Genomic DNA, 22237 nt, shown 5'->3' on the forward strand with positions numbered 1-22237 from the left:
GGAGCTGAGTTTCAGAAGCCTGCTTTCCCAGCAGCAGGGCACAGAGGAAACTGTTTGCCTCCCCTTGCTACTGTTATCAGTTCATCTTGCTGGAAAATGGTCCCACTGCTGGGTTCTTGAGATGGAACTAGTCTGTTTTAGAGAACCAGCTACAGCGTAACAAGAGGAGGGAGACGATACGGCAAAGGAGCAACAGGACAATGGCTGTAGCATACATTGCTGTTCAAGCTGCTGATATGATACATGTACATTAGAGAGTGCAAAGTGTAATTTACTGGATGCCTTTAAAAGGGGATTGGACAAGTTTCTGGAGGAAAAATCCATTACGGGTTACAAGCCATAATGTGTATGTACAACCTCCTGATTTTAGAAATGGGCTATGTCAGAATGCCAGATGCAAGGGAGGGCACCAGGATGAGGTCTCTTGTTATCTGGTGTGCTCCCTGGGGCATTTGGTGGGCCGCTGTGAGATACAGGAAGCTGGACTAGATGGGCCTATGGCCTGATCCAGTGGGGCTGTTCTTATGTACTGTGCTGTGACGCCCCCTTCTTTCTATGTCGATCACAGATTGAGATGCACTCTGAAGGAGTTGCCTGTACAGTTTATGTCCACTCTTTGATAGCACTGGTAAGATACATTGGAGTTTTTTTTACATATATATGTATTATACACAAATGAATATTCAAGGAATATGCTGTAACACCTCTGAATGAAAGGGAACTGTCAAACGCAATCTGCTTACTTGAGTCTGGCAAGCATCCAATATGAAGGTATAATTTCCTTTCACCCACAGCTTCTCCTCAAATGTCTCAAGCCAAATAATTAAACAGCAGTTTGTTTTGTTTTCAACTACTAAATACTGTATATAACTAGACTGAATAATGTACACTATGTACCACAAAGCTTGAAATGGAGTAAAGAACAAAGTAGCAGGACTCCCCGAAGCAGGGTGTTAAACGCTTGGTGAAGTCCATTTCCATTGTATTTGCATTGAAGCTTCTAACTCTCAGGCATTTAATGATCTAAGCGTTATTTCTTAAAGATATTGAATTTTTATAAAACTACTATACAGTAATTTAGGCTGGTACTGAATACACCGTTTCAAACACTGGTCAACCAGCACATTACTGACCTTCTCCATTTTAAAGGTTCACATTTTCAATGAAAAAACAGTATTGTTATACACACTGTTAAAAAGGGAATTTGTAGCAATTTACAACCATTTGCAGGGTTGCTGTGATGGAAAAGCAGTCTAGCAGACCTTGAAATTGTTGTTGGGAGCTGGGTTGACTCAAGCAGAAACACAAAAAGTTTTAAAATTGTTTTATTTTAATTATAGTTATATTTACAAAGCTATGTTCAATAAATAAACATATGCTATGATGGTTAAAAGATTGAAGAATTTTCCAAATGGTCAAACAACAAGGATTTGGCTTCATATCTATACAAAAACTGAACCCACACAATCATTAACACAGCCATAACCACTTTGGTTTCTTAAAACATGAGGGAAAAGAATTTAGGGAATAGAACACAGCTTTTTCATGGCAGCCACAAGAAATCTATAGCAGGGCTCTTGCACGCAGCACCGTTATCATAAGGGCATGTGCAGAAATCAAGACTTTCCATTAAGTCTCAGTCACACATTTCATTTACAGGAAAAAAATTTGGTTTCACTACCAGGGTTATACTGTGACTTTACAGCAGCTTCCTTTTATACAAGTCTTAGACAAAGTTATATATGATTTGCAAGGCAAATGAAATAGCAGAATTTCAATTTCATAGGTAGCATGAGATGAACCAACTTCCATGTAATCCAAAAATGGAATGTTATGGGCGGGATAAACTACACCTACTCCAGTGCTTTGAAACTCACTGTTTGCCAACTACTACAAAACATTGAATTTGGTTTGCATTCAGAATAGTGGCAAGACTGACCCCCAGTAAATATCCTAATGATGGACAGCAGTTATCTTAAGCATTATGGCCAAGTGGACAACCTAGTCACTTACCCTGCCATCTTTATATGAATATTCATGAACTTTCTCACAAGGCTTGTTGAACAAGTGGTCTCCATTCTGGATCTTGCATTGCTAAGACTAGACATATGAATGAACCCACCCTCCTTCTACCAGTTTAGTAGTAGTTAGAGACTGAATTACAGCATGCCCCAGGGACCTAGTAAAAAGACTGGAAACATGAGCTACTAACTACCTGATGAATCTAAAAATAAACTAAATATCTGAATCAGAGGCAATATACAATATTCATGTTCCCAGGGAGCCCAGCATTCCAGATATGTGAACCAAATTTCATTCATCAAGAATTCATCATTCTCTAGTGGGTCCCCTTTTCAAACAATCTTTATGCTAATTAATTGCTAGACTCAACTTATACATCCAGCACAGGGTAGGTTGAGATTTGTCTTCCACATTTGCAGCATCAGGACTTTAGCTATGAATGAAGCCCAGTGCACCCAGCCTTCCTTCCTTCTTTTTTGTTGCACAAGAAGGGTAGTGAATACTGAGGGGACAAGTGCTGCTTTAACTGCTTATGAATTATATATATGTTTTTGTAAGCTGCTTTGAGTGCCCATCTGGGAGAAATGCGGGGTAAAAATGGAATAAATATTGTTCAAAAAAAAAACACAAAAACAAAATACCTTTTAAAATGTGAAAACAATTAAGTTTTTTTATATTTAATTCCTGAAATCTAATCTGAATATACAAAAATCAGTTAATTTCAAGTTAAGGGCTCAGAACAACAACAGTGTTGTTTTAACTAAGGCAACTGCTCTTGCAATAGATTTATAGTGGATGAACTCTCAGTGGACAGGTGATAGGCAAGACAAGGCATTTTTATGGAATATGCAATAGATGCTCAGTGGATTCTGTACAGGATATTTCAGTGTCTGCAAGAATTGACCAGGCACAAGAACAGAGTTACTTGGATCCTCTTGCATAAAACCTGTGCAAGTAATTCATTAAAAGGCAAGATCACAGGGATTACAGGCTGCAAATTCTTGAACTGAAAGCAATTTGGAAAGCTGGCAGCTTATGGTCTCTTAGAAGAGCTCCTGTTTCTATATGTATACTTCTGAGAAGTACTGACTGTAGAAAATTATTTCTTTTTTTAATGCACAATTCTCAGTTTTATGAACATTAAAGGATTACATTCAGCACTATGCAAGTTGAGATTTGAGTCACTAAAGCTGACCTTGGCTCCTGCTTTCACGGGGCATTTCAATTAAAGAACAGAACAATGGGAAAAGTTACTTGGGCTACAACATTGATCACTAAAGCACACAAGTAGTACAATATATACAGCAGGAATATTACCACATAGGTGGATGGGGACTTTTGTGATCTGAAAGAGCTGGAAATCAATCTCTTCTTTAGAAAAGACAAAGTGCCATAGTTTTCTTTAAAAATATGATCCTAGGGACAGCATTTGTTTACCCTGTACTATATCCACTGCTATTCACACCATACAGGTATGAATAAAGCTTATATAAATAGTTCTCTTATCCGAATGTTATTTCTGCATTTGCCATAGAAAACATCAAAAGATAGATTGGCTTGGATTGGTTTTTAAGAGGACAGTGAGTAAAACCAAGAGAGAAAATACTATCCATTTATCATGCAATACAAAAATTTGCTTAAGTGGTCCCATAGAAGTTTGGTCTGTGAACTTAAGGTACTTTTCAAACATACCAGTGCTGGTTTTGCTCAAGACCTTTTTAGATACAAGACCGATGTTGGCAGGTAGCCTGAAAATTGGTTTACATTAGTTCTGTACTATCAATGAAGGACAAAATAAATTGGTACAGGGCAGTTATTCCAAACATAAAAAAAATTGAGCAACCAGTCCTTCTACAATCCACCTTCAGCACTGTTGCTGTGCAGCTGCCACAATTTGAGGCTGGAGCACCACTTTGCATACAAAAATCAATGTTCGGTGGCATAGAAAATGGTCCAGTGCAGAAGGCAGCTAACATATCAACACTGTTGACACTGTGGTGGCTGAAAGTAGTCCATCTTGAAATTTGGGTTTTATGCAAAGTGGCAGTTCAACACCATTCTCAGAAGTGCAATACTAAAGAGACACAATACAGTGGGTTAAAAGAGTCTTTTGTATGCTTGTCCTCATCCACCCCCCAAAGAGAAAAGCTCACGTGCAGACACTCACTGCTCTTTTGAACTCTACTACAGCTGCTGTGAGACTATAAAATTACATCATGTAAATCATTACAGCACTTCTCCCCACATGCAAAACAACTAATTTCCTGATTTTCTTCTTCTTTGAGTAGTGCATCATCAAGGCCACGGTGTATGAACAAAAGTCTCTCTCTCCACTTGTTTCCAGGACTGTAGCAGATTCCGTTACCTTACTAGGCGTGCTAGAAAAATCAACACAAAAACATTATGCAAGATCACACTTTGAACGCTGTACTATGCTTCTTTAAAAGGCAAGATCACCTTGCAACAAAACCCAATGCATCTCAAATTGTTCTAGTAAATTGCTTTTATACCTGTAATACTGGGGAAAAAATTAGATTGAGACAGTGGATATTTTCTGAACAAAAAGCGCTATCAACTCATTTTACCACTATTTTTGTTCTGCAAACCTATCAGTATGTGGATTTCAGAAACAATTCTGAAATCTCTACACTTTTGACAATCAGCTGCAAACTGCTACTGCAAACCGTAGTATGTGGTTGGTTGGTTTTTTCCCCCAAAACCATTTACACATACTCTTGTTTACATATAAGCAAAATGTCTTATAACAAAACCAGTTTTACCAGAGGCCAAGTAATGATATATGCAAACAAGAGTTAAAGTTCCTACAGAATATTTCTAGTCACAAGAACATTACTGAACTTCTAAATAAAGATCCCAAACACTTATAATATTGGAACTGAAATAAATGTGAGCTTTCCAGATTGGAGAAAACCCATGAGGAGAATGTGCAAACTCCACAAGACAGTGGCTCCGGCCAGGAGTCTATTTTTTTTTTCTCATCAACTTTATAATGAAACAACTTAAAACAACTTTAAGTGATGACTTGCTATTAGTTTGTTGGATTACTGCTATAGAAGAAGAGTGCTAGTGACTATTCCATTACAAAACACCACCACCACCACTGTACATGATGCATGGACCCACTACAACCCCAACTCCTCCTATTGTCACAGACTGTTCACTGGTCATCAGTGAGCAAGCACCTCCTAGCAGCAGTCTATAAATGAAAGGTCTCCAAGGCAAGATCACAGGGATTATAGATTATACAAAATTCCAGCACAAGCATATTTGACTTCAGAAAGAGAGGATTTCACAGAAGCAAGGGGACTAGTAAAAAGGAAGCTGAATGAAGAGGGCTAAACCTCTCCAAAGTGTATGGAACTTATTTAAAGGACACAAACAGCACAACTAGAATACAGCACTAAATAGGAAAGATACCATCAGGGCCAGGAGGATGCCAGCATAGCTCATGGGTAGCAGAGCCTATGAGAGGAATTTTATCAGGGGGTACAAAGTTTCTTCTGGGCTCCTTCCCAAAGAGGGAGGGGGGCAATGGGATCAAGCAGACGGGGGGGGGGGAAATAGGGGAGGGGGAGGGTGCTGACAGCCAAAATAGTCTTTGGAGGCCAGGTCTTCTAGGCTTCTTGATGCAGAGCCCAGGTCTACCCGACCACGTGGCACTGGCAGCTAGATAAAGTCATACTGAAAACCAAACACACTCCGAAGTCTCTCCAAATAGATACTGTTAATGATAATAATAAAAAAATCTTTGAAATGTAGAAAATCCATTGCAGAAAAATAGCATCATCGTATTTAGGCTCACACTAGAATGGACCAAAATGTACTTCTGCAGCAGCTGTAACCCCACAGCTGGGTCCCTGAGCTTCTATACACTCCCTCATGGTTATGAGATCCACAAGCCAAAGAACTACTGTGGCAGGCCAGTTTCCTCCCAGATTTGACACTGTGTTAAGGAGGGTCATGGATGCATTCCTGGGCCTGGTGTGCAAGGCTTGCAGCAGCAATTAACACTGCATGCACGTGGTTGTGCCCCAGCATCATGCATAGGCAGTGAGTTCAGGTGAGACAGGAAAATGTCAGATCCCAGGAACTTTCTGGGCCCTTTCCTTTGGCTCCTGGGCCCCCTTTCTGAGGTTGGGCTGGGTACAAATTACCCCCTTACCCCCCTCTCCTAGGCCCTGATGGTGGAGTAAAGGAAACTATGAAAAGCAGGAAAGCGTCTTCAGAAAATGGAAGCCTTGCCCGTGTGAGACTGTTGTCAACACCACTTTTAGAAGTGCAAAACTAAAGATACACAATACATTGGGTTAAGTGTATCTTTTGTATTCTTGTCTTCATAAAAGTATCACCAACTGACACAAGAAATGTAGGCTGACAATAAGGGATGTAAAAAAAAAAAAAGATGAGGAACGCACGGCTAAAAACTTCAAGGCAAACAATAAAAACGTATTTAAATGTCAGAAACTGGAAACCTGCCAATGGCTGGACCTATAGAGAACAAAGGAATAAAGGTGAAAGTTAAAGGATATGGAGAGACAGAAAAACTGAATGAATTATTTGCAGCTGCCTTTGCTATGAAAGACATACGGTAGATGCCTGCCCCTGAACAGACCACCTTGAAGATGGAGCTTGAGGAACTGTGTCAAATAAATGTAACAAGGGATGAGATGCTAAAACACATTGAAAAATTAAAAATTAACAAATCACTAGGTCCAGATGGCATCCCCTCATGAGCCCTTAACTAACCCAATTGTGAAATTACAAACCTAACAAAAAATATGCAACTTGTCATTGAAATCAGCCTCGGTGCCAGAGGACTGCACGGTAGCCAGTGTGACACTGCTATTTTTAAAGGGACTTGGGAAATTACAGGCTGATGTAAAGAGGCTGCCTGGGAGTTTCGCACACACAACCACTCAAGTGTGCCTAAACTAACCCAATGCCCTCCACCTCGACCTTCTCTCTTAAACTGGAGCAGTGGCATTACCAGTGCATTTTACACTTGGGGCAGGTGCCACCCTTCCGCTAAACAACACTCCCCTCCCCCACATTCACAATGACCATCAGGAAAATAAACAGTGAGTTCTGCTGTCAGTGATGGCCCAGAGTTGATGCTGCTTGGCACAGGCACCCCAGAAGTAGTTTGGCAGTGACGCAATGACATTGTAGCATCACCACGTCGTGAACTGCTTCTGGTGTGGAGCCAATCAGAGGCGAGGGTCGAAGACACGGTGGCATGGGTGGCAATGATGCCGTCGTCCGGGCTATGTCATGTCACCTCCCGGAGCACCACACTGCCCTAGCCGGGTGACACATCTACCTGGAGGTCTGCAGCATGGTGGAGAAGTGTTTTGAGAAACCTTCCAAAGGTTTCCTATGGCTTAGGAATTTTACCTCAGTGATATTCCAAACTTGATAGCTGCCACAATTTCTCAAGTATACAAGCCAGAATCCTCAAATGAGGGAGCAACAAGGAACCTATGGGCTCTTTACCAAAGCTGACAGGGTGAGGGGGGGATTACACAATCCCCTGCGTGCCTTCCTTCTCAGCATTCACTTTCAGCACTTCTTTCACAACACAAGTAGAATGACTGCAATTAGCCTAAAGACAGAATTTAAGCTGAACAAGACCTTGAACATCAGAAGGCAAACTAATAGATTTTAAGTGGTTATGAAGCTGTGGTATATCACTGCTGGGGTTAAAAAAAACACAGAAACATATGCTTTTCTAGTTCATCTCCAGAAATACTGAGTCAAAGGTGAAATATTTCCCTTTATGTATGAGAAAATAGCAAAGCTTGAATCAAAGTGTGATGAGAACTGCGGAAGAACTATCGCTGCTAATTGTGTACATACACTTCTATTAAAAAACAACAACAACAACTGTGCCAACACACCACAATCACACAATAATCCACAAGGACTTACTGAAAAAAGAACAACTGATACATTCACACAAGATTTACTCACCATCATTCCAACATAACTCCTTTTCCATCTTGAAAGCCAAAACAACAAAAGGTTAGTAGTTAGATAAGCAAAGAGTTCAAAGCAGTTGAGAAGCAACAATATTAGAGTAGATTAGAATTTAAAGTTACTTTCTAGCATGCCAGAATCCCAAGTAATGTGGAAGAAATTAGAAGGCCAGCACTCTCCCCAATCCAAGCAAAACTGGTCCTTCTCTTGATTTTACATCACCGTAATGGAGATTTTTCCAAGGCCAGCTGGACCAAATGAGGACATCAAAGATCCAAAAGGCAAGAGACAGAAAGCAAAGTTTTGCCTAACATTAGGTCAGGAACTCATGCACCCCATGCAAGAGACTGTTTTCAATATCTCTATTCCAGAAAACAGAGCCCCTTTGATTAAGAGATTCATTCCTTTTGGCAAGAGAGTTGAAAGATCACCGTGCAATTTTCCTTAGAATAGCCAAGCACAAAGGTTCAGAACAGCCAAGGTCCACTGCACCACAGGCTTATACCCAGAAATGATAGTAAGACTAACATTAATTAACCACCAGTGACTTCAAGCCATCCATGATTTTACATTTAAAAATAAAAATCTGTTTTAGCCATAATAGCCAGAAACTGGCAGCTTATGCTATCACAAAAACCAGAGAAGTCTGTGAGATACAATACAAAATTCCAGACAACACCTACCATTAAGTGGTTCTTCTACAGCTTTCTGTAAAATATTTAAAATATATATATATATAAAGCCTTCATGTCTATAGTATGGATCTCCAAAATTAAATAACTCTAATTGACATATATAGTAAATAGTGATTCTACAAAACAAATAGAAGAAGCAGCAGAAGGTTAATGACAGATTGTGTTATTTCCTGGGTATTAGTGACAACACGCCTGCCACATCAGAAGTGCTCCAGGGGCAACTGCTCCTCCTCGTTACATTTTGACTGCAACAGAGAAAGCAAACACTAGCAAAAATAAGCAACGGCATTAGCAGCATCACGCACGCAATGAATGGCTTGGAAGGTACGTTGTTTACTTGGTAGTAGACTATCCAAAACCAGGTACATGCTGTCGAACCTCAACCCCAATGTTATAATCTTATCAGAAGATGACCTACGTCAATATCTTAACCAATGTTTCCTTTTAGTTATGCGGCCCTGTGGCCACATACGAGCTCTGAGCCAATGTTCACGGCCCTCAGCAACCTGGAAGTTCAGCAGTGACATGCAATTGACATTGCCAAGTGTTTGGGGATGGCTACCCAGGAGAAGGGGTCTGCACATTGGTGCAGACCCTGTAGAAGGAAAATAAATCATATCCTAACACAGGATAAAAGCTTTGGACATTAAGTTAGTATATAAGCTGTATAGGAATCTTTCTGATCGAAAGGCAGGGGGTGAATTATCAAAGACCATTTCCCCAACACAATGTTATGAACACGCACACCAAATGTAATAACTTTAACCAGAATTGCTGACCTTTTGCACCCAACATAATGCCACCAAATTCCCTTCTACATTGCTGATCTCCAACTAATCTTTTTTTTTCATAATTATTACACAGCAACAAGACAAGCAGTACCTGAGATACAAGTACAACCATCTTGTCATCAAATGCACTGTAACTCACTTAACCACACTAAACAGGGTCAAGAGAATCTTTAAAACAATCAAAATTATTTAACAGGCTTACTTTGGATGGAGCCTGTTTCAAACCCTGTTTTCTATTTGACAATTCTGTTGTCACTATGTGTATTATGTAGACTTTGTAAGATTACAAAGCCTTGCTGCTTAACAAACCTAGGTTTGGAAAGATATCTTTTATGCAATGCATAGACTATTTTATAACCCGTGATCAAGAACAGCATACAGGATACCATCCTCCAAGGATAATCAACAGCCTATGGTCTTCTTCTCACAAAGACTCCTTCCATTTGCTATATGCACAGAGGACTGTGTGCAACTTTGTCCTATCCCCTGCCCTTTGCACATTTAGGCAAAGTGAGAATTGGGTTTTTACACACACACACACACACACACACACACCCTATCAGGGACTGAACATGCACAGAGTGAACAGGTGCAGTGCTCATGAGAGAAGAGTCATTACATAACAAGGAAACTTTACAAAGATGGAGGCAATTTACCAGGCTGCATTAAAATTTTAATAATTCATATAATTCAGTTCAAATTAAATGTGTTAAAGCTCTTCAGTTTGTTAAATGTCCTCTTCTCTCCATTTAACAAAACAATTATTTTCCAAAGATAATTGGAGTTTTAGTACTGGAATGTCCCATTTCTGCTCCCCTTATCTTGCATCTTGCCAACAGTTCTGAGAGGTAGCAGGCCTTTGGTGGGTTCAAGTAGCTTTGACTTTTTTAAAAGTAGTTTTTAAGAAGTTTTTATGAATTGTATTTTCTAGCTCATAAAGTTATTCCTTTTAAGTTAACTGAAATATCAACCAGAGTCCTCAAACGTGGGGCTACGCATGCCTATTTCAAATGTTTCTAACCTCGTAACTTTAGGAATGTCTTGGGGGCTTCCATGATATTCATCCTCTTTTCTTACTTCTATGGTTTGCTTTAGCTGTAAGATAGCACTACATCTTCACTGGCACTAACCATAAAGACCGTTAGTGCTGTGCGCGCTATCGGCCATTGCCCCGCCCCACCTCGTGCGGGCAGGCTGAGGAGACAGGCTCCCATTGGACCGCGCAGTTTGGTGCGGTGGGGGCTGAGCTCACATGGGCAATTCCTGCCCACAGGAGCTCAGTCCCGGGAGCAGCAGCAACCCCACCCGCCCTCCCTTTGCAGTCTGAGATTAGCTGGTTGCTCTCGCAGGGCCGGGTAGGAATTTTTTGCTGGCACCTTGATTGGCCGTAGGTGTCAGTTTTTTCGCCTACCCCAGACAGCTGTATTGGGAGGTGTGGTTCTGATAGGTTCTCTTTCCTCTGGTCACTTGGCGTGATGCATGCGGGGCGAGGTAGGTAGGGCAACTCGGTGTCCATCCAGGGCAGCAAGGTCAAGGGGGGCGAGCCAGAACCGCCCACATGATGCCTAGCCGGCTCGAAGAGGTAGGCTGGCAAACCCCCGTGACTGGTCTGGCTACACTTGCATGGTTTGCCCAGCGAGCCAGCTGGCCAGCTCCCCTGCCCCCTTTGGGGGTGACGTAGACAGGCTGTACCCAGTCGATCGACTGGTGGCAGCCCGAGTCAGTTGGTTCGCCCTTGAGCCCCGGGGGAGGTAGACGGCTAGGTCCGTTTCCCCCAATTTTAGGCCCCCGCATGCCCTGCTGCTGTTTTGTGTTGTTGTTGGGGATAAGAATAGGCCCTCAGTTTGGCTGTACTTGTCGTAAGAGGCGACTAAACAGCCACCGGGTAGATGGGACTCCTTAGCCTGGGAAGGCAGCTCATCTGAGAGAAGGAAAACTCTGATCCCAAAACTCCACTGCTTTGTGGCTACATCCAGTTATGGAAAAGGCTTCAGGAGTCAACCTCGAGGCAAAATCCAGAGCCGGAGTCCCTGAGGCAGTTCATGGCTGAACACAGTCACGTTCTAGCAACTCCTGCGACGCCGCTGGAACCAACCGTATTGGCTTCTTCCTTTCCGTTGGACCATTTCAGCGACATGGAGAGGGGGGATTTGCTGCATGGGAAACAGTCTATCCTCCATACCTACTTTACCCAGGCTTCACGCACTGGAGAGGACACTGTTCAAGAACACTATTCAGAGCACGATACCATAGTCTTCCGAGACTGAAGGATGCCAACAAGATGTTAATAAAGTGGCCCTAGTTCAACCCAAGAAACCTCAGCCTGGCATCTTATTTGGGGGGTCAGGGGTAATGAACATTTATCAGAATTGCCCTTGAAACCAGGTTTTGTACATTCTGATTAAAAGGAAATCTTATTAGTGCTAAGATAGCCCTAATACTACACCAGGGCTAAAGCAAGACATGGAAGTGAGGGAAGAACGCACATAAGACAGGGAAGAGGGAGCCAGAAGCACCATAGTTAGAACATTGGGAGTACGTTGTCTGCATTAGGCCCCTGTGTTGATGCCTCTGAACTGCAATCTTCGAAGAGTACGATCAAGACAGTTCACATTAGATGGGTAAATGTTTTGTCATGCAAATATATTTTTATTACTGTATTTGTATTTTACATTGCATGTTGTTCTGGAGGAGGATATAAATCTTTTAAATAAGCAGATCAAACACATTCTCTCAAAAGACAACCTTGCAGGAAAATGAGCTCTATCTCTTCTTATTAATGAAACACAGCTAGTAAAATCCTAATACTACCAATGTAAGATTTCCAACTTAAGGCACAAAGTCAGCCCTCCCAAGCTGCATACTTGTTTCTTAAAAGGAAGTACAAATTCCTCAAAAAAAACGAGTGCACACCGAATTCTAGATCAGGGATGTCCAAACATTTTGGCAGGAGGGCCACATCATCTCTCTGACACTGTGTTGGGGGCCGGGGAAAAAATGAATTAATTTACATTTCAAATTTGAATAAATTTACATAAATGAATATATTATAGATTGAATTTATATGACTGAATGAAGGTCTTGCAGTAGCTCAAGGCCTATAAAAGGCCATGCACAAAGCAAGGCTAACCTTTCCTTTGCTTCCACTGCTGCATCACAGATGTGAAACAGCAAGTAGTGGAGGGAGCCCTCATCCCACAGCTCAGGTGAGAGGTTGAACAGTCGTCCTCGTGCTGAGAGGAGTTGCGTTGGGCACAACACCCGTGGAGCATGGGCTCCAGCAAGTCTCCAGAGGGCCAGAGGCTCACTGGACACTGGGGGCTCCCCGAGGGCTGGATTGGGAGCCCCTGGGGGACACAAGTGGCCCCCACGTCGGGGTTTGGGCACTCCTGCTCTAGATCAACAGAACCCCCAACCAGCAACTCTTCTGACTGAAGTAGGTTGCATTCTGATCACCCATATCACTGACCCCATACATATGTTCAAGACCCCTTCTGCATTCTGAGGAACAGATGAAAATAAGAGATTATGTGCCGATGGTACTCAGCTCCAATATATCCCCAGTCCATATCCCCAGATGATTCCATGGCTTTAAGTGGTAAATGCTAAATAAACCTGGGGGATCAGATGGAACCTTCTGCTCAACAATCCAGATGCCAAAGGGATGGAGCAGCAGTTCCCCAACATCAATTTCTGGAACCTCCCCTCAAGGAAGAACTAGACCCACTGAAGCACCTTCCCCAATTTCATCCCTAAGAGGTGGACTAGAGTTTTTGAGGATATTGAAAGCTGCAGAGAACAGGGTCACATCTCCTTGGTTCATCTCTTAGTATAGGTTTGTTCACAAAACCTGTCCCAAACTTATATCAGAAGCCAGACAGGAAAGGATCTCGATAATCAGTTTCAGTTTGCCTTTTGAAACATGTCAGGGACAACTTTTGCTTGCCCTAGATAACCAGTACCCTCCAGAAATATCTGGTGCTAGGAAGTCACAACATACTGTCTCTCCATTAAATAGGTAAACTGGAGAGTAGCTGATGATTTTTCAGGTTGGCTGAGTCCAATGAATGCCAGATGCTTGTCACAGCTGACAAGAATCTTGAAGGTGGCAGAGGCACCTAACAGCAAAAAAAGCATAAGAACATAAGAACATAAGAACAGCCCCACTGGATCAGGCCATAGGCCCATCTAGTCCAGCTTCCTGTATCTCACAGTGGCCCACCAAATGCCCAGGGAGCACACCTGATAACAAGAGACCTCATCCTGGTGCGCTCCCTTGCATCTGGCATTCTGACTTAACCCATTCCTAAAATCAGGAGGTTGCGCATACACATCATGGCTTGTACCCCATAATGGATTTTTCCTCCAGAAACTTGTCCAATCCCCTTTTAAAGGCGTCTAGGCTAGACGCCAGCACCACATCCTGTGGCAAGGAGTTCCACAGACCGACCACGCGCTGAGTAAAGAAATATTTTCTTTTGTCTGTCCTAACCCGCCCAACACTCAATTTTAGTGGATGTCCCCTGGTTCTGGTATTATGTGAGAGTGTAAAGAGCATCTCCCTATCCACTCTGTCCATCCCCTGCATAATTTTGTATGTCTCAATCATGTCCCCCCTCAAGCGTCTCTTTTCTAGGCTGAAGAGGCCCAAACGCCGTAGCCTTTCCTCATACGGAAGGTGCCCCAGCCCCGTAATCAGCTTAGTCGCTCTCTTTTGCACCTTTTCCATTTCCACTATGTCTTTTTTGAGATGCGGTGACCAGAACTGGACACAATACTCCAGGTGTGGCCTTACCATCGATTTGTACAACGGCATTATAATATTAGCCGTTTTGTTCTCAATACCCTTCCTAATGATCCCAAGCATAGAATTGGCCTTCTTCACTGCCGCCGCACATTGGGTCGACACTTTCATCGACCTGTCCACCACCACCCCAAGATCTCTCTCCTGATCTGTCACAGACAGCTCAGAACCCATCAGCCTATATGTGAAGTTTTGATTTTTTTGCCCCAATGTGCATGACTTTACACTTACTGACATTGAAGCGCATCTGCCATTTTGCTGCCCATTCTGCCAGTCTGGAGAGATCCTTCTGGAGCTCCTCACAATCACTTCTGGTCTTTACCACTCGGAAAAGTTTGGTGTCGTCTGCAAACTTAGCCACTTCACTGCTCAACCCTGTCTCCAGGTCATTTATGAAGAGGTTGAAAAGCACCGGTCCCAGGACAGATCCTTGGGGCACACCGCTTTTCACCTCTCTCCATTGTGAAAATTGCCCATTGACACCCACTCTCTGCTTCCTGGCCTCCAACCAGTTCTCAATCCACGAGAGGACCTGTCCTCTAATTCCCTGACTGTGGAGTTTTTTCAGTAGCCTTTGGTGAGGGACCGTGTCAAACGCCTTCTGAAAGTCCAGATATATAATGTCCACGGGTTCTCCCGCATCCACATGCCTGTTGACCTTTTCAAAGAATTCTATAAGGTTTGTGAGGCAAGACTTACCCTTACAGAAGCCATGCTGACTCTCCCTCAGCAAGGCCTGTTCGTCTATGTGTTTTGAGATCCTATCTTTGATGAGGCATTCCACCATCTTACCCGGTATGGATGTTAGGCTGACCGGCCTATAGTTTCCCGGGTCCCCCCTCTTTCCCTTTTTAAAAATAGGCGTGACATTTGCTATCCTCCAATCTTCTGGTACCGTGGCTGTTTTGAGGGACAAGTTGCATACCTTAGTCAAGAGATCTGCAACTTCATTCTTCAATTCCTTAATAACCCTTGGGTGTATGCCATCAGGGCCCGGTGACTTATTGATCTTTAATTTATCAATGAGGTCTGAAACATCTTCTCTTTTAACCTCTATCTGACTTAAATCCTCGGTTAGGCGGGGCCGTTCGGGCAGCGGTATCTGCCCGAGGTCTTCTGCCGTGAAGACAGATGCAAAGAACTCATTTAATTTCTCTGCCATCTCTAAGTCTCCTTTTATCTCCCCTTTCCCTCCCTCACCATCCAGAGGGCCAACCGCTTCTCTGGCAGGTTTCCTGCTTCTAACATATTTGAAGAAGCTTTTATTATTCCCCTTAATGTTGCTGGCCATGCGTTCCTCATAGTCTCGCTTGGCCTCCCCTATCACCTTCTTACATTTCTTTTGCCACAGTTTATGTTCCTTTTTATTCTCTTCATTAGGGCAAGACTTCCATTTACGGAAGGAAGCTTCCTTGCCCTTCACAGCCTCTCTAACTTGGCTGGTTAGCCATGCGGGCACTCTCCTGGATTTAGTGGAACCCTTCTTTCTTTGCGGTATACACCTCTGCTGGGCCTCTATTACTGTTGTTTTAAGCAGCCTCCATGCACTCTGGAGAGATTGGACTCTTTTTACCCTCCCTTTCAACCTCCTTCTAACCAGCCTCCTCATTTGAGGGAAGTCCGCCCGTCGGAAGTCAAGGGTTTTTGTTAGAGATTTGCCTGGTATTCTTCCCCCAACATGCACGTCAAAACGGATCGCAGCATGATCACTGTTCCCCAATGGCTCAGTAACGTTTACATCTCTAACCAGGTCCTGCGTACCGCACAAAATTAAATCCAGAGTCACCTGTCCTCTGGTGGGCTCCTTGACTAGCTGATCTAAGCCACAGTCATTTAGCACGTCAAGAAATCCGGTTTCCTTATCGTGACCAGAACACAAATTGACCCAGTCAATATGAGGATAATTGAAGTCCCCCATGATTACAACCCTGTCCTTCCTTGTCACCTCCCTGATCTGTTTCCTCATTTCAAGGTCCCCATCCGATTTCTGGTCTGGAGGACGATAGCACGCCCCCAGTATTACATTGCTGCACAAGCCTGGTAATTTAACCCACAGAGATTCTACGGTGGAGTCGGACCCACCTTCAATCTCTACTTTGCTGGATTCTATCCCTTCCTTAACATAAAGGGCCACCCCACCTCCAACACGCCCCTGCCTGTCCCTCCTGTAGAGTTTATAGCCCGGGATTGCGGTATCCCACTGATTCTCCGCATTCCACCAGGTTTCCGTTATGCCCACTATGTCAATATTTTCCCTTGTCACCAGACATTCCAGTTCTCCCACCTTTGCTCGTAGACTTCGGGCATTCGCATAAAAGCATTTATACACGGAATGCCCCAGGATGGGCTGCTTATTCGCTCCTTTGTCCCCGCATCCTCCATGCAGAGGCAGGGCTTAGTGCTGTGTGCCTATATTAATTCCTAGTACTGCATTTTACTCCTCTGCCTCAGTACTCAAAGATTCTATAGGGTACAATGTGAATAATAATCCACCTACAATATTTGCATTGATTGCACCAATTCTGCAATATTTATTAGAATGAACACCTTAAACATAATTTCTAAACTCAGTACACTGAGTCATCTAATGACATCCCTTGGATAATAAAGTTGCAAAACAGTGCTTTTCAACCAGTGGTACTAGCACCCTTAGTGACACATCAAAGTATGGCAGAAACCACTGCCATGCTCCACCTAGCCTAATCCTGCTGGAAGTAGAAATGGGTGGGGCAGTGATTTTCCAGTGGGAAAAACAGGGCTGTGCAGATTCCTGAGCCTTCAGAAAGAGACACAACTTGGGGAAAGGAGGGTGCAGAGCAGTGCCTCCACAGTGGGGCAAGCTGCTTATTCCTGCGTACAGTTACTAGCCTGGTGGCTCCTGCAAAAAAAAAAAGAAAAAAATGGTACTGGCAAAAAACAAAAACAGGCTGAAAAGCCCTGTAAAATATTTGATATTTTACCCTAAATTGCTGAGGCTGGACAAGTCTGTTACCACTGCAAAGTTCAAATCTTTCATACACTAAGTACTCTATATACATGAACGTAACTTCACAATTGTATGTGTTTAAAACAGGTATTTCCACTATAGATAGGGTTTAATGAGTTCAGTGGATGACTGATCGAAGTAAATCTCAAACCTAGAATGAGGCGGGAAAAAGATATGATTGTAAGCGTTATTCCAAAGCTGAGCGAGTCAAGTCTTGGTTGTATGGTTCAATCACTAGGAATGGACTAAGCAGTCAGATAACATACCAAAAACCATTACTACAGTTACCAATGATTTTGCTTGCTACCAACCTCATTCCAGCTAGTCATGAAAGGCTCATTACAAATCCTCTGAGCCACCTACTCACCCCAAAGGCATTAATTTTAAGCTTACCCTTGGAAGTTGATGATCTTTCATGTTGGAACCTACAGTTATAAGAAAAAAAAGAAGAGATAATTAAAATTTGTATAGCACTTTGAGTGTGCAAAGCACTTCACATGTATTATCTTGATGTGATACTGAGGCTGAGAGGGACTAATTTATCTAAAATCACCCGAGTGAGTGCATTGCAGAGCTGAAATTTGAACTGAGGAAGTCCTGATTCACAGCTGTCTCTGCAGCTCTATGCTACACCAGCTGTCATATATAAAGAGAGTGAGAGCAAATGTAGCAGGTGTTTTCTTATGGGATACACAGACAAGTTCAACATTACATTCACAAATCTTCGGATCACTATACAGGCAGGAGCATAACAAGAACAAGAATGTCAGCTTCAACATTCCAGTCAAAGATCTTCTGCAGTGTTTCCACCCTTAAGGGACTCCATCAAAATGGAGGAATTCATCAAAAGGGATGCAATTCAGTAGTATTTTTTTTGTACCAGGAAAATCATCTGCTTAATACTTCCCTGCCCAAGACATTCCGCTGCCCCAACCAAGACTGAATTTTGCTGGCCACTCCAACATACTAAAATATTGTTATACTTGAATGACTAGGGGCACAATCCCAACCCCTTATGTCAGTGCTTTCCAGCACTGACATAAGGACAATGCAGCTCTGAGGTAAGGGAACAAACATTCCCTTACCTTGAGGAGGCCTCCGTGAGTGACACCCAACTGCAGGATGCAGCACTTGTCCCATTGGTACCGCTATGCCAGTGCTGGAAAGCACTGACATTAGGATTGCGCCCTAAGCAGCATTCATTTATTAACACAATTTAAAATATAAAATGAACCTTGATTACATATTCTCACTAGGTAAACTCAGCTGGGATCATGGACAAATTGCCAGTATCTCCAGTTAAAATGATCCCATGTAGCAAGTCTCTGAAAGACCCCTGCTTGTGCGGTCAATACTAGCCTAAATGGAGCAAATGGTCTCTGGTAAGGCAGCTTCCTATGTTCTATCAACTGATATATTTTATTGGCAAATTCTAGTGATTAAAGAATATTCTACAATTTAAATAAAACTTTAAATTGTAGAATTTTCTTCATTGGCCACCTTGAGCCCTGTGCCGATCAAAAGCAAGTACAAGGCAAAAACCAGGTGCGTGTCATGTACAACTGCTACATACGGAGAATGTAAATTTTTAAGTCATACACCAGAAGCCAGAATGAAGTTTAGAAGGAGCCACTTCAACAAGCGTAAGGTGCCTATATTGATCCAGTGCATAATCTAAGGATGAAGGAGGCTACTCAGTATTTGGCTGGGCTCTGGCTGGCAGGAGTGAGGCTTATGTTGCGGACTGAACACATATACATTCACTCACTGCAAGGGATATGACTCTCTCCCTTACTTTTCCAAATTAGTCTCCCAAGTACTGTATACGAATACAGTCATTCCCCAGCTGCAGCCAAGGGCAGTCTTTCCAAGTACCCAAATCTTAGGCTGACCCGGCAGTGCTCAAAGTTGCAACCACTACGTGGCCAGAATGTAGCTCCCTGGACTGCACTGAGCATTCAGCTCAGATGCCGCATGAAGTCCTCCTCATTCAGAGGACAGGGATGCTCTGGGCAGTAGCACTGTCTGCCCGAAGCCCCAGAAGGCTGCACAACAAGACATCTGGGCAGACGTGACTGCCCAGAGCGTCCCTGCCCTCTACACGAGGAGGACTTTGCGTGGTGCCTGAGCGGAACCAAAAGGTCCGCTCACTGGGTGGACAGATCTGCACAAACACCAGATTCTGCCCCCGGGCTGTGGTTTGCACAGCTCTGGGTTGACCCAATCCCAGCCCACTGACAGATGCAAGAAGCCTCTCACTGCCATGCCAGCTGCACAAGTGCAGAGCTGATACAACTGTGCTACAGCAGTCCAATGCTTTAAACTTCCATGATGCTTTCAAGGGTGGACAGAAATGCCAGTGGCATGTACATGTGCTCCTTCCCTGATACATGAAGGTTTCCGAGCAGTAATGTGCCCAGAAACATTAATACCATAGCCAAATCAACCTGGATTTGTAATCCGCTAGTTAATCACCTCCAAAATCTCACAAGCAGGAATTCCCTTTCTTACATATTTAAATATTTACTTTAAAGAGAAAAGTACTTACCAACAATAGTCACATAGATCACACCTATTGCTGCTACATTATCAATAATTACTATGCCTGCAATCAGGGCAGCTGACTGTTTTGCAACGCATACTGTTGGAAACAAAAGGGGTATTTAGGATTAGCATTTGAGAGCGAAAGATCAAAGATGTGCTTTCTTACTGAAGACTTTTTGCAATCTTTTTTTTAATCTCCTATGATGATTTAAGTGATATACAGGGACTCTAAATCTCAGTTCAGTGCTTCTCAGTGCAATCTCAGCACTGCCAAGACACACCAATGGAAGACTGGCACTTCAAGCATCCTGAAGTGACACCAAATCCCGTATATCTAACACTTAACTACCTCATGTGTATAGTGAGTCAGTTTAGTCTAAGGCACACACCGAACTAGTAGATAAAGAATTACAAGAATTTAGCTGCATTCTAACATACAAGAAATGCATGCAGTAACAGCTACTCTTTGAATTACTATGTATCTGCAACCATCAAGTAATAATTAGCTCAGTTATCCTTCTGAGTAATCACCAGTCATTTGGAGAGTGTAGGCCCCCTCCGATCCCTACTACGGGCCTCGCTCTCACCCTTGAGGCAAACTCACTCCTGACGCACAGGTAAACGTTCAACAATACACTAGAAGTGAATGTGCAGAACTCCACTACATTAGACTGCACAGAAACCACAAAGAACCATTAGCTTCTATATCTGTTTCCTTGATGAAGGTGGCACTATGACAAGAAAAATGTATAAATAAAAAAGGTTCACATTTCTCTCTTCTGTTGCTGCACCTAAAACTGATTACATGTATACATGTATGGGCACAAGTGTACAAACATACATGGCGTAGCCACCAAGTCAATGGACATAAATTAAAATACGTAATTACAAAAAAGGACAGCAGTGGCTTTGGGTGAAGTTATGGGATATTCAGCCTTAAAAAGATTTGTCTTAAAATGTTAAATCTGTTGGCCCTACTTGCAAGATGCAGCAAAGCATGGCACAGCCACGCTAATGAAAATGTAACTCCACCTTCAGGCCATTGTTTGTTCATGAGATAAAACAGTAGTAAGCGCACTGATGGATTTGGATCTACAAAATCCTTTGTGGATTCCATAATGCGGAAATTCTCTTTTTGCATTATACTTGTCAGTGAGAAGGCAAACTGATTTCTTTTGATACTATATACAGTTAATATTTTAAACAATGTTAAAGCTATCCATATGAAAATAAAATATACTGCTTACCTGATACACATAAGGCAAATCCAACCAGAGCAATTAAATATCCAAGGGCTTTCAGAACTATCAGAATAATTGCAAAGCGTGGTAGTTTCTCAAAAACTGGAAAAATAATCTCGTATTAGGAACAGCAAAAACCAAACACATAAATGAAAGAGAACTACAGATCTTCCAAAATATAATTTAAGCCAGTGCAAATGTACTTCCGCATGAGATAATGCATATAAGCAAAAACAAGGATCCGCCATTTGCACACCTCCTAGAACTGGGTCTTATTACTGAATTTACTGTACCACAAGAGGTATAATATATCAAAGGCCACATCCCCTGAACAAGTCGACTTCCAATATTTGAGTATAGACCTGGCTACATCAAAGGAGACGTGGACTCCCACATACACACGTACATACTGGGTTAGACAAATGCCTTAGACCAGTTTCTCATCTCTAATGATGGACAGTAATGGATGAAACCAAGTTTCTTTACAGCTTGAAGTAATGTCACGGATTAAAATAAAGTACTTCTCTCTCTTCATAGGTCCCAATGCAACAGTACAACCCCTAGGTATGTTGCACCTTTGCTACCATTTGCACTGACTTTTCCCTGAGATGGTCTGTAATAAAAGTTCCTGGGATTATGACTGTAAAAAGCTACCATATCCCACAAATGCAAGGATTTCTCTTCTCCTCTTCTATCCACCCAACCCGTGTCACATATTATTATATTCTAAGACTGATTTAATGAGCTGATAAGTCAGCAGATTCTCACCTGATGCTAACAGAAAGAAGAGTAAGGGCACCAGAACGGCAGCAGGGATTACAAGCAATCCAAGGCCAACTTTTTGTGCCCCACCTGTAAAAAAGGCAGTTAAAAAAGGGAAGAAAAAAAATGAATGTCGTTAAGCATAAAGCAAAAAAGGAAGAAATAGTTTTGACATTTTTCCAAAAACATACAACTTCTATGCAAATTGTCTAAACTTTAGCCTATGTATGATCCTTCTCCCCTACATGACACCCAGCAAATGGCCTGTGTCAAATGCATCATTTGGAGGGCAAGATTTTTATATAAATAATGGTGACCCTGCTCCTCTTTTAAACATTTGTCCTGGTTTGGGGTCTGCTTCCACCAACCTAGTGAAAATCTAAGATAGACAAAGG

The 22237-nt window shown here is 42.6% G+C and overlaps 1 protein-coding gene across 4 annotated transcripts in view; it reads right to left on the reverse strand.

Annotated features, from left to right (window-relative positions):
- Window positions 1-1309: 1309 nt before the first annotated feature.
- CD47 (CD47 molecule) overlaps window positions 1310-22237 on the reverse strand; it is a 61020-nt gene continuing 40092 nt past the window's right edge. For all 4 annotated transcript variants that reach the window (XM_066622412.1, XM_066622409.1, XM_066622410.1 and 1 more), the window contains 5 exons: window positions 21849-21932; window positions 21087-21182; window positions 19844-19936; window positions 17689-17720; window positions 1310-4400 (listed from right to left, as the gene is read on the reverse strand). In XM_066622412.1, the coding sequence (XP_066478509.1) occupies window positions 4392-4400; window positions 17689-17720; window positions 19844-19936; window positions 21087-21182; window positions 21849-21932 (314 nt within the window). In that variant the 3' untranslated portion in view covers window positions 1310-4391. The remainder of the gene's footprint in view (window positions 4401-17688; window positions 17721-19843; window positions 19937-21086; window positions 21183-21848; window positions 21933-22237) is intronic.

This window comes from Tiliqua scincoides, chromosome 3, assembly GCF_035046505.1.
Source record: "Tiliqua scincoides isolate rTilSci1 chromosome 3, rTilSci1.hap2, whole genome shotgun sequence".
Taxonomy (NCBI): domain Eukaryota; kingdom Metazoa; phylum Chordata; class Lepidosauria; order Squamata; family Scincidae; genus Tiliqua; species Tiliqua scincoides.